The sequence below is a fragment of the Mercenaria mercenaria genome, chromosome 4 (genome assembly GCF_021730395.1).
Source record: "Mercenaria mercenaria strain notata chromosome 4, MADL_Memer_1, whole genome shotgun sequence".
NCBI lineage: Eukaryota > Metazoa > Mollusca > Bivalvia > Venerida > Veneridae > Mercenaria > Mercenaria mercenaria.
In genome coordinates, this window is record NC_069364.1 from 70,156,323 (window position 1) to 70,176,544 (window position 20,222).

Here is a 20,222-nt window from a genome sequence, read left to right on the forward strand (position 1 = left end):
GTAAATGCAAACAAAAACAGACTCTAAAATGATTTGTTTCCAAATCCGTACATGAATGTGCTTTCGGTGAAATGAGATCTTACAATTCTTCATTATATGATTAAACAATTGATACCTTAATTGTGACTTTAAAGAAAAGTATCAACGGAATACAGCTCGCATCTGGGATACGCTCTAATTTAGATATAATGCTGTTAATAAATTCAGATATTTTAAAATCTGTTTGAAAGTCAGTAAGGCATAACAAACTAAGAAAAAGACACTTTTAGCTACTATTATAAGTTTTACCACGAAGTGTCATTCGACATTTTTGAGTTTTGTTTTGGCACTTGCATCATATACACCACAAAAACAGATTATGATTAGAATAAATCTAAATGAACCTTAATAACGTATAGTTGACGCGTTTACATGGTCCGATCCACTGACATAACTGGTAGGTGACTAAAAGTAAAATGCAACAAAACATTTTATAACAGAAAATAATAAGATAAAATAATAAAATTAACAACAGAATGAAAACACTACAGTACAGGCAATCAATCTCTTATGAACGGGTATGAGTAAGAAGAATCATATATCAAATGTTACACAACCTGAACAACGTATTTTGGACTAAATTTCATGGTAGACAGTCTACCTATAGTCCGATCCGGAGAAACGGGTAGGAGACTAAAAGTAAAACATTAAAAGCAAACAAAAACATTTGACAGAAAATTGAAAAAAATATATATAAACGAAAGCAAGTTGTAAAAGCTATAACAGATGAGGATCATTCATTACTTACAAATCATCGCAAAAGGTAACATAGAGCACATGTAATGTTACACAAAAAGTTCACTAAAAGTCATGAAATAATTCCTGTTTTTTGTTGAATTTGTACTGTAGTCCGTTTAAACTGAGTAAGAATGAAACAATTTTGTCAATAACTTACGACAATAACCGTTAATCTATATATACATGTATTTTTTGAATAGCCGTCTTAAGGCAAGGGGGTAGGGGTTACGGGGGTAGGGTAATTAGCATTGTTAATGACGCATAGAAAGATAAAATGTCCAAAATTCAATGTGATAAACATGTCATCGGTAGAACTGTTTAATAAGTTAGTTATGTATCTATATTTAATATGCCCGGTTGTATGATAATTATTTCTATACCATATTACAATGTATCAAAATGCACAAGAAGCCAAACTTTATGAAACATGTTTTTCTTTAATTTCAAAACTTTAACTCTAAACACCTTTTCCCTTGAGACAGCTCATATTAGAAAAGTATATTGTATGTGAAAATTAATTATCAAAAGATGAATCTATCAAACTTTCTCATTCGTACTAAAACATAACATACATATACACACGACACATAGTAAAAATGTGTACACCATGTAATGTTGTCACTAATCTTAGACACTGTCTGTTTCTTTCTCAAATGAGCCTCGATATAACCTTAGAAACCCGGAAGATGTCCGCGGAGTTCAAGCTCGTACCACACTTTATTTTAATTCATTTTTACCTTCGGTAATTCGGGACTGGAATTTACTGCCTCTAAATGTTCGACAATCTTCATCACTTTCTTCATTTAAAAGTTACCTGAACAAAGAAAAAAAAAACAAAGTCCCATCCTACTACTATGTAGGCACTAGAAGACTACAGGTCCTTCACACACGTCTTCGTACAAAATGTAGTTCTCTCAACTATCATCTGTTTCTGAAAAAAGTATCCCCTACACCTTTGTGCAACTGTGGTGAAATTGAGACAAACTTTCACTTTTTCTTCGACTGCAGGTTTTATAATGGCATTCGTACAATTCTGCTTGGCAGTCTTCAAAATTTTAATATTAATCTGGATACACTATTATTTGGGGACCCAGCTCTTTCAGATCAAGATAATTCTCTCATTTTTACATTAGTACAATCTTATATATCAAGCAGCAAGAGATTTCTCAACTGATTCAAACATCCAACTCACCGGAACTGAGGCATTGCTTTTCCCTTCCTCTTTTCTTCCTTTCTTTCCTTTCCACTTTCAGTCACTGTCATACATTTTGCAAAGAATTTCTTTTGTTAGAGTTTTGGTCATTTTCATTTTTTTTTTCAATCAGATATTCCATATTTCGTTAATCTTAAAGCTCAGGGCAGTAGAAATAATAAAATACAAATATACCAGACACAGGAGAAGAACTCTATAAGACATTGTCTTTCGTTCTAATCCTGTTCATACAGATGTAATATATGCTTATGTAACTATATGTACATATATATGGAATAAATATGTTTAAACTACATTTTGTAAACTAAACTGTTTCTTTCTCCAGTTTGTGCTTAGTGTCCGCTTGTCAGACAGTCATTTTCCAAGATAATTTTGTTGGCATTTTACGGGGTGTTTCTATTTTAATATGTACCTTCCTGTGTGATTTTTTGCAACCGTTATGTAGCTAAATTGAAGGAAGGGATTTCTTATTAAAATGTAGTAATTATGAGCAATAATAAAACGTATCAAATTATAACATTTAGTGATTTGCAATGGTTATATATACTAAAATCGATTTACTGGAGTTTACAATTTTGCTCTTGTTGCCACGGACGTTTTTGGATTGAAGGTCTGTATGGACTTGTCCTTTAGTTAGCCAAACCCAATTTCTGGACGAATGATACGAAAGAAAGCATTCCCTGAAAGTATTATTTAAAAGATCACGGGGATTAACCCTGAAAATAGATGACAAATATTTTTATGTAAGCAAGACATTTTGATTTTCAACTACAATTATTGCACAACTTCTCTGGAACTGGCTTTTGTACTTAAGGGTTGGATTTCTCGAAACATTTTATCCTGTACTAAGAAGATTAACCTGTTAAGAGCAGTCGAATATATAATGCAATAACATACTTTTCCTCTTCTGACATGCTTAAATATTTCGAGAATTTTGACCCAGAGCGATAATTTGAGTACATTTTTGGATTTGAGCGACTTGTTGACTCAGACCCAATTTATATACATGGAGTAAAAGAAAGTACGTTCACGTAACATAGCAATGACTCAATAATACCATGAAACCTTTAAAACTACTCATTAGATCAATATAACTTTTTAATATTAATAATAAAGAAGAGTATTGTCATACCTGTGTAAATTGTCTTTACACTGCTTACAACCAAATGATGACGTTGGTGTTCGGAGACCACCGGCGGTCTTTAGTTTCTTCATACTGCAAAACTGACAAGCATTTGTTCGCCCTGACATTGGGATAATTTCATGTGAGTCGGCAAACTCTCGGTCAATGGTATCAACTACTAATTCTTGAACGGTAACCTTCCATACTCTACCTACCATGTTTCCATCTTTGATTTGACGTGTCATATGCTGTCCTTTGTTTACTGTACTAACCAAAACCAGGAATTATAATGTATTACATGTTTTACATTATTCCTGCCGAAACATCCTTCTGTCAGACTAATTTCTGTGGTTTCAAATCATATGGCAAGAATTTTCGCCCTTATTAAAAGACCAACAAAGATGGGTTGAGCTGGCAAGAAACGCCTGTGCCAAAGGGATTTGTCTAGAAGCACTATACGGTTCAACCAGATGTTCAACAACCTTCCTTGTTAGTTCTACTTCTTTTTTCCTCTTTAAACTTTAAACTTCCAAAGATATGCAGAAACTGCATCTGCTAAAACGAATATTTTAAAGCCTCTCTTTAATACATACTATTAACTAAATGTTTATCTATTTATCTTTTTATACTGCATCGAGTATTACGTGCAGCTGCGCGCCTGTACAAGAATTTTAAAAGTAGAATGGACAGGAGAATAAAAGTAATACACGATGTGTATTGCAAGAATGAATACAGTTGATAAAGTGTTAAAAACAAGAAGGATTTACAGATAAAAGCAGTTTAAAGAAACAGGTCTATCATGTTAAGCATTGTGTGCAAGTTTGGTTACACCCTGCTTAAAGGTTCAGGGTTGGGGCTTGCACAAGTTGTACTGGAAGGGAATTCCAAAGCACTATGGTGCCTGGAAAAAAAGAGTACTTATAGTAATTACAGGGAGTGAGGATCTAAGTATAGGAGTGGGGATGTATATGTTTTGTTAGACGGGATTGTGGAGGAGGAGGGGCTGACGTAAGGAGGAAGTGGTATGGCAACCAAACCACTCTGCAAATAATTACCACAGTAGACGTTTGCAGGAACAAATTTCAATGTAGTACCGCAGTGTAGTTTTACTCGTCTTATTACTAAGAACTATAGTAGACTTTTGTGAGAAACTTGAATTTTAAGACAGTGCCATAGTGTAGTTATACATATTAAATGAAATTAAGAGCACTTCCACAGTGCTGAGAAAGTTACCCTGCGAAAGGATTATACTAGTAATCAAAACTTATCCTGTAGGAATTATTTATTCCCCCGATTACCACAGTAGTTTAATGCAGGGCATGCGAAACCAAAGAGAGTGCCGCAGCGTATTAATACATATTCACACAAAATAGCATGTACTGCCACAGTGATGCAGTGGCCGTATAAATATGTGACTTTTAATAAATAACATTAACTGTTTGTTTTATCTGCATATAAATACCATAGTAGACTATTGCAGGAAACAAGAAACTATAAATTGTGCCACAGTGTAGTTATACCAATAACCACACAATGGACATAACTACCATAGTGTAGCAACCGTTTTACATAAAAATTACCGCAGCGTAAAAATGTAGTATATTTTTGTTAATTCCTTCTATTTTCAATTGCGAAAAAGTACATTTTTTACCCAAATACTGCATTATGCGCTATGGAAATGAGCACACCCATTTTTCTGGTACGTATTAGTCGTCTGCGGTAGCCCGCCTGCAAAACAGTAGCGGTAATGGAGAACCCCAAAAATATAGTCTGCATATGGCGTCTCAGGTAGTGCGTCGGTGTACGATAGCGGTAGTCGAAAGGATATAGAGACAAAAAAATCAGATGAGCGTCTGCACCCACAAGGCGGTGCTCTTGTTCTTAGAAAATCTGTCGGTTCCATTTGTGATATGGAAGATTGTGTTGTATTACCTCATTGTTTCTCTCTTTCCAGCTGAAGAAAACTTGACTTCAAGACAAGACAGAAAGAATGAAGAGGAAGCAGGAAGTCTGAAAGACATGCCCGGTATAGAAAGTGACATAGTGAAGCTGCTAGCTGGAGATATAGTTGACACAGGCTCGATTGATCTCTCATGTAGACCACAATCCTCTGCTGCACCCAATGGTAACATAATACCACTACTTGCATGTAAGAAAAGAAGTAAGGTACAAAGTAAATAATCATGCATGTCTGTTGGTCTGTCTGTCTGCCATTACCACTCCATATCTTCTTAAACCACAGAGGAGACTTTCATAAAACTACATGTAGTATGAATTTTTATTATTAACCTCAAGACAATGTGAAGAGTGCAAACCCAAGTCACTAGGTCAAGGTCACACTTGGACGTCAAAGGTCAGATAGTTTCTTTTTGTGTCCATTCTGTATTGTCTAAACTTCTTGGAAGATTTCCATAAACCTAGCCTCAGTTATGTACTTCATCAAGATGATGTGTAGAACATATATGGCATGGGTCAGCTTCGAGGTCAAAGATCAAATAGCTTTAAAACTTTGTGACCGCTCCATATCTTCTTAATGATTGGATGAATTTTCCTAATTTTAGTATCAGTTGTATTTTCAATAGTTAGGTCTTAGGTGGAGTGGGATGGTAAAAATGTTATTCTCTAAAACTCTGCAGAAGATTATCTTTTTGATTTAAAAAAATGATGGTCTTTACTTTTAAGGTTTTGACATTATTTTTTACATCCATATTAGGTATAAAAAATAGTGAAAATCAAGTGACTTGAGTCATTTGAGGATAAAAAGAAACATTCTACTTAGGTTTTTCAAGTTAAACTTTGATGTTACTCATCGATGCCAGATATACATTTTATATGAAACTCGTGTGTTATGTTAAAGTGTTCTATTTTATTTAACCAAGTTGATGAATATAAACCAGTGGTTAAGCGTACCGTCTGCTATATCGTGATGGCATTAGTGTTTGACGATGAAGGACGTGTGATACTGATACAGGAAGCCAAGGCCAGTTGTAGAGGATTATGGTATATACCAGCAGGACGGGTCGAACCAGGAGAAAACTTTATTGTAAGTTGTCACAAATAGAAGATATAGAACCATAACTAAAAGGGGTATCTGTGGCCAAGTGGTTAAGATCCCGGACTTCAAATAACATGCCCCTCACTGATGTGGGTTCAAGCGTTGCTTCGGGCATTGAATTCTTCGTGTGCGGAAGCCATCCAGCTGGCTTACGGCAAATCGGTGGTTCTACACAGGTGCCAGCCCGTGATGAAATAATGCACAGAAGGGAAAGAAGGGTCTTCATCCAACATGAAAAGCTGGAAAGTCGCCATATGACCTATAATTGTGCAGGTGTGACATAAAACTCGACAAAAACAGAAAAAAATGCCAGTTCTTGTACATATACCAGTATTAGATTGTAAAGGTAGACTCGATACTCGTGCTCACTGTAGACTGGTGCATACTGCTTTTAACCTTAGACCTGTAGATCATTTTATCTTCTCAATACATGTATATACTATATATAATTTTAATTTCCATGCACATAAGATATCTTTTAGACTAGCAACTGCTCCTGACAAGCACCTGCCAAGTGTAATCAGTACTGATTTTATGGCAGTAACAAGTTGAAGTTGACAGCTCCTGTTGTAGGGATGGGTTGGGGACCTTTGGAAGTTTGTTTGTCATGGTTATGTAGGGTGTCAACAGACTGGAAAAGAAGGAAATTAGGAAAAGTGAAATAAATCACCATGCAAGGAAAAATCAGGGAATTTGAAAATTTTGGAACCTGGAGTTGTCGTAGAATTGGCGATAAAAAACATAAGTTACTGGCTGTTTTTCAACCTATCACTGCTATACAACTTTATTTCTTCTGTGAAAATGAAAACAAAATGTATAAAATCGAACTGTTTGTACAAAAAAATAAAGAGCTTGGATTAAAGATAGTGATTAGGTATGGTGATAAGTGGAGGATAGAGGTCAGACATATGCAGCTGTATGGCAGTTGTATGGGGGGAGGGGGGTGCTGTATGATATGATAATGATCAGGGAAAACAACATTCAATCAGTGAAAAGTCTTGGAATTATCAGGGAATTCTACTTTTAGATTTCTGTGGCTACCTTTCAAAAATAGTTATTTTCACTTTTTAACCTACAAAAAGGATGGCGAAACATTATTATTTGGTAAAATCTACCATGAGCATTTCTATCAAATATTATGTGGCTTATGTTATAATGGCACAGGAAGCTGCAAAGCGAGAAGTTTTGGAAGAAGCAGGTCTTCATTTTGAACCTTTAACTTTGCTGAGTGTGAAATCACAATTGCAACGGAAGTGGTTTAGACTTAACTTTGTTGGCAGAATGAAAGGTAACTACTGGAAAGTCGGAGAAATGATTTTGTAGTCATTGTTCATAGTTTGCAGTGGAAATTTTTTACTAGTATTGACTTGACAGAGTGAAAATGTTGCAACAGTTTAGTAAGACAAATTTACTTTTAGGCAATATCATATATCTCTCAAAAGTTTTTTCTCAAAATTTATCAAAAGGAAATATCAGAAAGATGATACATTCTGTCATGTCAATAAAATAGACTATTTGCGTGATTTATGTGAATTCTCCCAATTGCTCAGTTCTGACCAGATAATTGGTTTGCTTAAAGTGCATTGTTTCATACGTGTATGTCTATGCGAAACATTGTAACTGGTTGTAGGTAGAAAAATAGAAGCAATAGTTTCATACTCGGAGTAACTCTGGTGACAATGTTTATACAATTTTGAGAATCTGCACACTATATTTGGCACAATATGTGAAACTGAAACCATGCAAGTTTGGGAGAGTTCATTATAAATTAGCTTGATTTAGATTAACACTAGAAGAGTTTACTTTTGCATATAGGATGGTGTGAAACGTGAGGTTCTAGAAGAGGCTGGCTTCGAAATTGAACCTTTGACTGTGTCTAGTATTGAAGCATACGGATCACAAGACTGGTACCGCATTGGTTATGTTGGACGAGTCACTGGTACGTTTGCATGTGCATGCTAATGTAATATAAGGTAGAAAACTTGAATTTTCATTTAGGATGCTCTTCATCATGAAGTCTTAGAGGAGGCAGGACCAGAGATTGAACCTTTGACATTGTTCAGTGTTGAAATGTATGGAAAGGTGGACTTTTACCGCATGGTATTTGTTGGAAGGGTTGCTGGTAGGTCGTATATACCACATGATGTGTTATGTAGCTTATTCTGCTTGCTTTGTCTAGATATGATGATACACTAATTCTTCTCATGAATTTAGATATTTATGATTCTTATGGCCCCGGCATCTACTGATGCAAGAGGCATATAGTGATTGTCCTGTCCATCCGTTTGTTCGTCAGTCCGTCCGTACGAGGTTAACCAAATGGGACCGTTTCGTCTAGCATCAATACCCCTTACTAGAATGACTTGATACTAATGCAGATGTAACCTGTGATCATTCCTCACCTTCAGACATCACCTGACCTCAGTTTGACCTTGACCTCATTTTGGACTTAGGTTGCTTTATATGGGCCATCTCTTGGTTAACCAAATTGGAATGTTTCGTCTAGCATCAAAACTGCTTACATGAATGAATTGATACTAATTCAGATGTAACCTGTGACCATTCCTCATCTTCAAACATCACCTGACCTTGACCTCGTTTTGGACTTAGGTTGCTTTGTATCGACAAGGATGCCACCGGGGGCATCAAGCGTTTATTGAACGCAGCTCCTTGTTTTCTTGCAAGTTTCCAGCAGGATAATGTCAAGTTTTAGTAACATATCTGTATTATAATGAACTGATGAATTTTACATGAAAACTTGCTGCAGTCCCAGGTCTTGCATCTGTGTTCCTTGAAACATTTACAAACAACATAAACTAGAACCTAGAACTCCTGTAAACAGTTTTTTGGGACCAAAGTGTGTTAGACCAGGGAGGATTTAATATAGTGTTTGAACTGTCCAGCCATTATGACCATTACATTTTCTGTTGTACTCTACACCTGCTACAGTTTCCAACCAGTACCAACCTGGCATGGACCTCTCGCAAGCTTGTTTAAATGGTTTAGCTTTGTCCCTTTTATGGTATTCAAGAGATAAAAATAGAAAAAAAACCTTTACACAATATCTTCTCATGAACCCCTTGTTGGATCTCCATGAAACTTAGTCTATAGCATCCTGGTAAGATCCTGTCTTAAATTTATTATCCCCCGCCGATGAAATCGGGAGGGGGGTATTGAAATGGCGTTGTCCGTCCGTCAGTCCGTCCGTCAGTCCGTCAGTCCGTCCGTCCGTCCGTCCGCAGCCATTTCTCAGTAACTACTTGGTAGAATTTCATGAAACTTGAAATAAACATGAACCAACATACTGCGATGATGCCCGTCAAGTTTTTTTTTTTGATTGGTCAATTTCCCTCAGAGTTATTGCCCTTGATTTAATAAAAAATGTCTGTCTGCAGCTATTTCTCAGTAACTAACAGGTAGAATTTCATCAAATTTGAAATAGACATGAACCAAGATACTGCGCTGATGCCCGTCAAGTTTTTTTTTTGATAGGTCAGTTTCCCTCAGAGTTATTGCCCTTGATTTAATGAAAAATGTCCGTCTGCAGCCATTTCTCAGTAACTAGCAGGTAGAATTTCATCAAACTTGAAATAGACATGAACCAAGATACTGCGACGATGCCCTTCAAGTTTTTTTTTCGATTGGTCAATTTTCCATTTAGTTATTGCCCTTTAATTGTTTAAAAATCCACAGATCTGTACATAACAAACCAACCAATTGGAAGAATTTCATTAAACTTCTTCCATTCTTTTCCATGCACATTTATTATAAACATGTGATGTTGTGTACCTACACCTGGTCACCCCCTTCCCCCCCACTCACCCCCCCCCCCCCCCCCCCCCCCCCCCCCCCCCCCCCCCCATTTTTTTTTTTTTTTTTTTTTTCATTTTTCGTTTTCTACCAATATTTATAATCAACATGTAAACTGTTGTATCCTCCCCCCCCCCCCCCCCCACCCCTCCCCCCACCCAAACAAACCATTCATTTTCTTTTAATTTGATTTGACTAATGAAATTATTTGCTTCTTGGTAACATTCTTAACCTTTTGCAGGATATATTTTTTTGCCGTTCCTCAACTCTGACCCTTTCGGCGGGGGATTCCAATTCATCGAATTTGCTTGTTCAGATGGATTTGCATGATACCTTCTAGTGGCTGCCAGAGCTAAAAATAGAAACATCTTTAAGTGACCTCATGAAGTGCATGATGGATCTTCACCAAATGTTGTCTTGTGTAGTCCTCACTCAGATTTTTTCTGTAGGGCCACATGAGCTAAAAATAGACAGACCTTTTAAAGACTTCTTCTCATGAACCACTTCATGCATCCTCACTAAAGTTGGTCTGAAGCATTTTTAGCTCGACTATTCGAAGAATAAGTAGAGCTATCCTACTCACCACGGCGTCGGCGTCGGCGTCGGTGTCGGCGTCGGCGTCGGCGTCGGCGTCACACCTTGGTTAAGTTTTTCGTACCAGTCCACATTTTGACAAAGTCTTTTGAGATAAAGCTTTGAAACTTTCAACACTTGTTTACCATCACCATGGCCAGTTGTAGGCAAGAGTACATAACTCCATCAGGGATTTTGGCTGAATTATGGCCCCTTTTGACTTAGAAATCATGGTTAAGTTTTTCGTACCAGTTCATATTTTGACAAAGTCTTTTGAGATAAAGCTTTGAAACTTTCAACACTTGTTTATCATCACCATGTCCAGTTATAGGCAAGAGTACATAACTCCGTCAAGGATTTTGGCTGAATTATGGCCCCTTTCGACTTAGAAATTTTCGTACCAGTTCATATTTTGACAAAGTCTTTTGAGATAAAGCTTTGAAACTTTCAACACTTGTTTACCATAGCCATGTCCAGTTATAGGCAAGAGCACATTACTCCATCAAGGATTTTGGCTGAATTATGGCCCTTTTTGACTTAGAAATCTGGGTTAAGTTTTTCGTACCAGTTCATATTTTGACAAAGTCTTTGAAGACAAAGCTTTGAAACTTTCAACACCTGTTTACCATCACCATGTCCAGTTATAGGCAAGAGTACATAACTTCATCAAGGATTTTGGCTGAATTATGGCCCCTTTTGACTTAGAAATCTTGGTTAAGTTTTTCGTACCAGTTTATATTTTGTGTAAAGTGTTTGACATATGGCTTTGAAACTTTAATCACTTATTCAGTATAATAGTCTCTATCTGTAGGAAAGAGTACATAACTCTGTCATATATTTTGGCTTAATTATTGCCCTTTTTGGACTTGCAAAATTAGTTCTGATTTCATACAAGTCCACGTTTTGTCAGAACTATTTGACATATGGCTTTTAAACTTTGAACACTTGTTTATCATCATGATTTCCATCTGTAGGGAAGTGTACATAACTCTGACAACTATTTTGGCTGAATAATGGCCCTTTTTGGACTTTGAAATTTGTTCACACATTGCCATTTAGTGCAAGACTTATCAAAATCCACAAATATGGGAACATTGTTTGTCTAATGTATTTTTTTCTTTTGTCTGAATATCTGTAGAAATATTTTGACCCCATTCTTCAATCAATTCTTCGAATAGTCGAGCGCGCTGTCATCCGACAGCTCTTGTTGTATGGGCCTCTGTCACACTTCTTGAAACAGTTCCAAATTCGGCAGCTATTAAGGGTTGCCACAGTAAAAATAGAAAAACTTTGTAATAACTTGTAATGAACTACTTAATGTATGTTCTCTTAACTTAGTCAGAAACAAGGTCTCAAGGTGACAATCCTCCTCAGGTGTGTGACTTAGGCTCATGTTGGCCTCTTGTTGGGACTTCTTAATTTTCTGTTAGTTATGTCCCTTCTTTGGACTTATATTCAATGTACACCAGAATCTTGTATACTCAACTTCTCCTACAGGTTCCATCCAGTTTGAATGAAACTTTGTACACATCAACAAGAGGTGGACATTTCCAGGTTGTTGGAAGTTTTATGTCCAATTATTTTTTTCTGGAATTTAATTTTCAATATGGCCATATGGTGGACTTTATTATGTCTCCCCCAGGAGACATATTGTTTTTGCCCTGTCCGTCCGTCCGTCCATCCGTCCGTACGTCACACTTCATTTCCGAGCAATAACTGAAGAACCATTTGACCTAGAACCTTCAAACTTCATAGGGTTGTAGGGCTGCTGGAGTAGACGACCCCTATTGTTTTTTGGGTCACTCCGTTAAAGGTCAAGGTCACAGGGGCCTGAACATTGAAAACCATTTCCGATCAATAACTAGAGAACCACTTGACCCAGAATGTTGAAACTTCATAGGATGATTGATCATGAAGAGTAGATGACCCCTATTGATTTTGGGGTCACTCCGTCAAAGGTCAAGGTCACAGGGGCCTGAACATTGAAAACCATTTCCGATCAATAACTAGAGAACCACTTGACCCAGAATGTTGAAACTTCATAGGATGATTGATCATGAAGAGTAGATGACCCCTATTGATTTTGGGGTCACTCCTATTGATTTTGGGGTCACTCCGTCAAAGGTCAAGGTCACAGGGGCCTGAACATTGAAAACCATTTCCGATCAATAACTAGAGAACCACTTGACCCAGAATGTTGAAACTTCATAGGATGATTGGTCATGAAGAGTAGATGACCCCTATTGATTTTGGGGTCACTCCGTCAAAGGTCAAGGTCACAGGGGCCTGAACATTGAAAACCATTTTTGATCAATAACTAGAGAACCACTTGACCCAGAATGTTGAAACTTCATAGGATGATTGTACATGCAAAGTAGATGACCCCTATTGATTTTGGGGTCACTCCATTAAAGGTCAAGGTCACAGGAGCCTGAACATTGAAAACCATTTCCGGTCAGTAACTTGAGAACCACTTGACCAAGAATGTTGAAACTTCATAGGATGATTGGTCATGCAGAGTAGATGACCCCTATTGATTTTGGGGTCACTCTGTGAAAGGTCAAGGTCACAGGGGTCCGAACATTGAAAACCATTTCCGGTCAATAACTTGAGAACCACTTGACCCAGAATGTTGAAACTCCATAGGATGATTGGTCATGCAGAGTAGATGACACCTAACGATTTTAGGGTCACTCTGTTAAAGGTCAAGGCCACAGGGACCTGAACATGGAAAACCATTTCCAATCAATAACTTGAGAACCACTTGACCTACAATGTTGAAACTTAATAGGATGATTGGACATGCAGAGTAGATGACCCCTATTTATTTTGAGGTCACTTCATCAAAGGTCAAGGTCACAGGAGCCTGAACAGTGACTTGAGAACCACTAGGCCAAGAGTGTTGAAATTTAGCGGGATGACTGGACATGCCAAGTAGATGATCCCTATTGCAGCCAACCATCAGTGTCTCTTTGACTTTTGCTCCTGACCCCTATTGACTTCCTGCCTATAGGACTTTGCATTGGGGGAGACATGCGCTTTTTTACAAAAGCATTTTCTAGTTTATTATTCTATTAAGCATTTTCAGGCAGTGTGTGTGTCATACAGTGTTTGATATCATTCTTGTGGAATTGTGAAATTGTATCTGAAATAAAGTCAAATGTTTGCTTTATACATAATGATATGTACATTCAAGTGACTAAGTATTAAGCAAAAACGACAGTATTCTGAATCATGTGAAGAGACGGTATTGTTTATTCAGTTATTGAGCATATTGTGGAAAAAACAACAGAATGTCAATAATGCTATGATAAACAACTTGGAAACTTCCTTCCTTGCTTCAAAATTTCTAAGATAAACAGACTTACGAAGTTACGAGTTAAAAGTGTTTGTTTTGAACAGTAGAATATGAGAATTTCAGTTTGTTTTATTCAGTTTTAAATGCTTTAAACATTATTTAAGTCATAGGGTGTTTTTTTATTAAGTTTAACCCACAGCAGCATGAGGCAAGTTATGTGAAGTTGTTGGCCTTAACTGCTGGTCCATTGAATTGAATTAAAATTGATGATTATGAAGTATGTTTCACTTCAGGAGGAAAATTGAAGACTCTAGAAGAGCAGGACAGTGAATCACTACAAGCTCAATGGTTTACAGTTGATGAAATACTGAATGGCAGTGTCAAGCTTAGGTAGGTCACCACAAAATAAGTAATGATCTTTATCGAGTAGGTCAAGTGGTTAAGATCACTGACTTAGAAACACTTGCCCCCCCCCCCCATCCACAAAGGTCAGTGGTTCTTAGAGACCCAGGTCCCAGCCCTTAATCAGATAATGCACAGAAGGGCATCTTGGGTTTTACTCCACCACAAAAGCTGGGAAGTCACCATATGACTGATAATTGTGTTGTTATGATGCAAAAACCCCTAAAAAAGCGATTTCACACATATAAAATGTTAAAATGTAAGATTTCAGCCGTTTCAAAGCTTTAAATTATGAGATTACATGCATATCAGTGTTCAAATATATGAATACACTCATGATAAATTACTTCTCAATATTCTGTTTTGGTTTTCAGACATCATGATTTTTTCAAGTCACTCAAGTTAGCACAGAAGTACATATCACAGCCAGTTACCAGCCGTCATCCACATTACCATATTGGCACCCAGCCTCATCAGCATTTACTTCTAAGGCCAGTGGTCATTAAACAAACTCAGGGGTAAGTAAGAAAGGTATATTACCATTGTGTGAGAGAGAAACCTGTGCTCTATGGTTAAACATATGGAATGTTTCTGTACACTCCATGTCAGACTTTCCCTTTTCTGCCTGTTAGCTGGTTGGTTATAATTAAACTTGTGTTGCTCATATTGCCAATACTGTATAAGTGGAAAAGTTCACTATGTCGAAATGTTAGTTAACTTAGCACATTCAAGAAATTTGCGAAAATATCGGCCAGCGTAAATTTCCATGTTCACCAAGACATGTCATTATAGTCGGGGAAAGATAAAGAAATGCAGCTTTGGCAGGTTTTTACGATGATTCCCGAATATTTCCTCTTGAGAAACATCTGGATATGACAATTCACAAACTTTTTGACCTGCAAATACATCCACTTAATATACAGTAGTGTGTATTTAACCTGTAGTCATGGAACTGTATAGGAGTGAAGTTGTGCACTTTGGAGTTTTGTTTCAGGTTTCACTCATTAAAACCAGACTTACGGCACATGGTATAATATAAAATGTATTTAAAGGGCTTAAATTTTGTGCTACTGTCAGAATTATTGCTGCATTCATTCTATGTTGAAAGCTGACAGCATTTAAAAATCTGATTGCAAGTTTACCTGTCTAACAGTTAATACAGTAGAGCTACTGTATCTATCCAGCTGTTGGAATAGTGCACCTAGCAGACCTGTTTGCTTGAGGTAAAATTTTCTGCTGTTAAAGTTTACCTCATGTCCATACTTTTAGCCTTAGGATTATATCAAGCATAGCAAAAGTGGTTGCAGTTGTTGAAGTTCAACTTATATAAATGATATTAAAAAAACAAAATTTATTTAGGTGCTAAACTAGTTTTTTACCATGATAGAAATTTGAAATTAATTTTTTTCATTTCATGATCTGATCAGAAGTATGGAGGTTTTATGCTGCAGAAAGACAGGGAGGACGAGGTTACCTTGCTGTAAATTACACCCAAGGGAGTTCAGCCTCTCGACTGCCCTCAATTGTGTGTTCAGGGTAAGTTTTATGATCTAGAAAACAAGAGGAAGCTTGATCTTTGATAAGAAATCAGGTCACTAGGTCAGATAATAGAAAAACCTTTGATAACACTCAAAATTCAACTTTTTCTAAAGTCTGTATATGTCTTGATAGGCATGCTTAGAGCTGAGACATCTGTGGTCAAAAACTAGGTCATCAGGTCAAGAAATAAGAAAACATTATTTAGTTGATAGACATGAAACCTAGTTAGAATGTCAGTGTTTTTGAAATCTAGGTTAAGTTTAAAAAAGGGTCATCTGGGGTCAAAGTTAAAACTTTGTTAACATTCCAGGGATGACTGCTGGGTAATCTGGGGTCAAAAAATGCCAAACATAGCTTTAGATGCTTCATTTTATACCTGATCTAAATTGAAATTAGGTCAGAATGTTTGCTGTTTCATTAAAATATTTGGTCATGGTGCAGTACCTGCCAAGTGGCCACATTGCCCTCTTGTTTTCTTTTTTATTATGGAAACTTGTTTTTGTTTCAGGATGTTTTTCAGCTGTCACAGTCACGGATATATCTGCCAGTACAAGGTCTTCTGACTGTGGAGCATTGTGGGATACCAGCTCGAGAGCATGATGGGATATGTCTTACACCAGTGTTTGTGTTGCCAGGTGATTTGCATGACAAATTTGAAAATGTTCCAAATAAGGAATATGTATGGTATAAAATAGCAAATACAAGTATATCAGAGCAGTTGACACATAGAACTTTTACAGAAGATTTGCTCATTCCACTCCTCGAGAAATCAGGAGGTAGCAGTAAATAAGGTTGTGAAATGCAAACTTCTCATTTATACCACTTATCTGTGATATATTATTTGTTTTATATATTATTATTTATACTCAGTTTATAAATATCAGGACACAGCGTATATCCTACTGAGTACACTTCTTACAGTGGACAGTAAATGTGCTTGTTAACAGTTATACATGTGAAATCATTCATATTAATGGGGGACTAATTTTTATGGATTTTGTGTTTGTGTTCATCCACAGAATTGAATCCCAATGAACAAGTTCTTGGTCATTTTATCAGCTTAAAGATGACAGCCATGAATTCATATCACAAAGAAATAGCTGTTCCATTCAAAACCAGGAAATTTCCCACCCACAAAGTGTAATGATTTCACAGTATGATGTAAATTTTTTACTGTATAGTCAAACGTTCTTCACTGAAACTTGGAAAATTCAAACGCCAACCTTCACTCGAACTCATTGTCAGGTTCAGGCAAAATCCCTGTATACAGTATATTGTATAATTTTGGATGGCTTGAACTGTCGGATAACTGGAACAAATTTTGCCAGTCCTGTTGAGTTTGAGAGAACAAAGTTTGACTGTAGTAAATATATGAAGCAAAATGGGCAAAAGTTTTTTAATAGAAATCATAAAGAAATCATATTTAAATGTTTCTGTGTTTCTGAGACAGGATAACTCAGATAGGCTTATACAGCATAGCATGGATAGGCTGCGATAAAATAATGGTTTTCTACTTGAGTTAGAAAAGCATGGGTAGGACAATATTTCTGTTATACAGAGGCAGAAAAATCAGATGAACGTCTGCACCCGCAAGGGAGTGCTCCTGTTAATTCAAGACATACTACTTGGAAAAAACCTATTAAGCTGTATAGCCTCTTTTACTTTCATGTTTTTTTTGAAACTTGAAATTTTAAACAAAAGCCTGTACTTGAGTTTGATTTTACATAAAAGTTAGATCTTTGTAGAGTTAACTTGTGTCTAGGAAATAAGTTTTTTTGAGAGGAAGTTTATGTAACTATATATCTATAAATAATCATGAAGACAGACACAAGCAAGAAAGTGATTAACAATAAGGTGAACAGTCCATCCAAATTAAAAGTGTGTGGCATCGTTAGAAAGTTATTATCTTTTAAGGAGTTGAGGCTTTTGAATATTTATGTCTTCAAATAATGGAGTTTCAAAATGTCAACAAAGATATATTTTTACCAATGTTTTAGTTCCCCCACGCCACCAATACCAAAAACATTCTTTTCATGAAACTCAGTTACTTTGTAATGTATTGTTACAGTAGTTTTGTTTTTCAGTTATATACTGGTTGCAGACCAGTCACTGGACAAAAATTGGGGGTTTTCCTTTGCCATTTTATGAAAAATAATCACAAAAACATAAAATTTGCCCCGATAAAACTTCAACTCATTTGTCATCTGAAAATATAAAAAGCTCAAACAATTGGACATAAAAATTGGATATTTTGAGGCTCAAAAGGGGTAATGAAAAACACTACATTAATCAACATGGTGGAACAGTCACAAATATTTGGAAGACTGATAATTACTGTTTTACAATGACAGTTGTACCAAAAAAAACGTTCATTATGTCCATCGGTCCTGCATATAATACCAGACCTCGCCATCCTGTTCCAGACTCTCATGCACTAGCTCACTCTGCATCTGTCAGACACGCTTTGTGATAACACTTACCACACATTTCCTCATCACACCCAAAACACATAATTCCATTTGCTTCATCATCTATTATACCATGCACACCACATACACCACACACATACAAGCTAGCTGCCAACACAGCTGCATTAATGTCATTCTTATTCAGTTTACTGTTCTTCTCTCCTTTCTTCCTTTTTCTCATCTTCTCTCTGTCTTTCTTCTTCTATTCATTTTTTCTGGTCTCAAGCAGCCTGTCTCATCAGTCTCTGAATGTTTTTCTTCTTCCACCTTTTCCTTCTTTCTTCTTCATCTCTGTCTCTTCTTTCTTTTCAGTTCAAGTTCTTCTTTTTCCTGGAAAATATTAGTTTTGTAATGTTGATATGAAAGTCCTGATTGCAAAAGCATTTAACCTGATTAATGAACTTGGTAAATTTAATTTTAATGTATGCAAATATGTGCGCATATAAATACATTATTCTAATATGACTAGAAATGCTTAAATTATCACAACAATACATCTATGCATCGAGAAATTGCACTTTCAAATTTGATCAAATATTTTACTTATTAATAAAACATGTTTAAAACAAACTGTCCCATAGCACAACTTTCTTGATTAATTTACGCACTGAATTGGTGTCCAGAATAATTCGACATAATTTGCACTCTTAACTGAACTATTCAGCAAGACGTGTTACCATTTGCGATCCAGGAGTGTATAAACAAATGAGCGTGGTGACCTACAATTTGGTGCCATTCATGCGCGAAGAAACAGTTCAGTCATATTTGATCTAAATTTTACAATATAAGACATACTAGAATCAAAATGATTTATAGCAAAACTGTTTGAACACTATTTACACACTCTAGCGGTTATACATCTTATGAAATGAATTCACTTGTTAACATAAAAATATCTTGGATATAGCATCTTGCTATATTCCTTGTTAACCCTTTCGCTGCCGAACATCCGATTACTTTATTAGTCCCCTACTGGTTGAAAACCAGTTTCGGGGACTATAGGAATGCACTTTTCTGTCATTCCGTCTGTCCGTCCGTCCGTCAGTCCGTCCGTCCGCAATTTCGTGTCCGGTCCATAACTCTGCCATCCATGAAGGGATTTTAATATTACTTAGCACAAATGTTCCCCATGATGAGACGACGTGTCATGCGCAAAACCCGGACCTCTAGCTCAAAGGTCAAGGTCACAATTGGAGGTCAAAGGTCAACAGGGCTTTTTTCCTGTCCGGTCCACAACTCTCCCATCCTTGAAGGGATTTTAGTATTACTTGGCACAAATGTTCCCCATGATGAGATGATGTGTCATGCGCAAAACCTGGACCCCTAGCTTAAAGTTCAAGGTCACAATTGGAGGTCAAAGGTCAACAAGGCTTTTTTCCTGTCCGTTCCATAACTTTCCCATCTATGAAGGGATTTTAATATTACTTGGCACAAATGTACCTCATAATAAGACGATGTGTCATGCACAACTTTCAGACCCCTAGCTCAAAGGTCAAGGTCACACTTAGCAGTCAAATGTTAACATAGCATGAACAGGGTCTGTTTCGTGTCCGGTCCATAACTCTGACATTCATGAAGGAATTTTAATATCACTTAGCACAAGTGTTCCCCATGATGAGACGACGTGTCATGCGCAAATCCCAGACCCCTAGCTCAAAGGTCAAGGTCACAATTGGGGGTCAAAGGTCAACAGAGTTATTTTCCTGTCCCGTCCATAACTCTGCCATCCATGAAGGGATTTTAATATTACTTGGCACAATTGTTCCCCATGATGAGACAACATGTCATGCGCAAAGCCCAGACCCTTAGCTCAAAGGTCAAGGTCACAATTGGAGGTCAAAGGTCAATAAGGTTTTTGCCCTGTCCGATCCAGAACTCTGTCATCCATCAAGGGATTACAATATTACTTGGCATAAATGTTTCCCATGATGAGACGACGTGTCATGCGCAACACCCAATACCTA

The 20,222-nt window shown here is 36.8% G+C and overlaps 1 protein-coding gene across 2 annotated transcripts in view; it reads left to right on the top strand.

Moving 5' to 3' along the window:
• Positions 1-19,268, top strand: part of LOC123552079 (8-oxo-dGDP phosphatase NUDT18-like) — a 32,598-nt gene extending 13,330 nt beyond the window's left edge. Inside the window, exons 4-10 of one of the 2 annotated variants that reach the window (XM_045341468.2) lie at positions 5,068-5,238; positions 5,993-6,156; positions 7,333-7,456; positions 14,143-14,239; positions 14,626-14,769; positions 15,679-15,787; positions 16,299-19,268. In XM_045341468.2, coding sequence (XP_045197403.2) covers positions 5,068-5,238; positions 5,993-6,156; positions 7,333-7,456; positions 14,143-14,239; positions 14,626-14,769; positions 15,679-15,787; positions 16,299-16,580 — 1,091 coding nt within the window. In that variant the 3' untranslated portion in view covers positions 16,581-19,268. Of the gene's footprint in view, positions 1-5,067; positions 5,239-5,992; positions 6,157-7,332; positions 7,457-7,983; positions 8,108-14,142; positions 14,240-14,625; positions 14,770-15,678; positions 15,788-16,298 lie in introns of both variants that reach the window. The other variant, XM_045341466.2, reaches the window with a different exon arrangement.
• Positions 19,269-20,222: the final 954 nt, after the last annotated feature.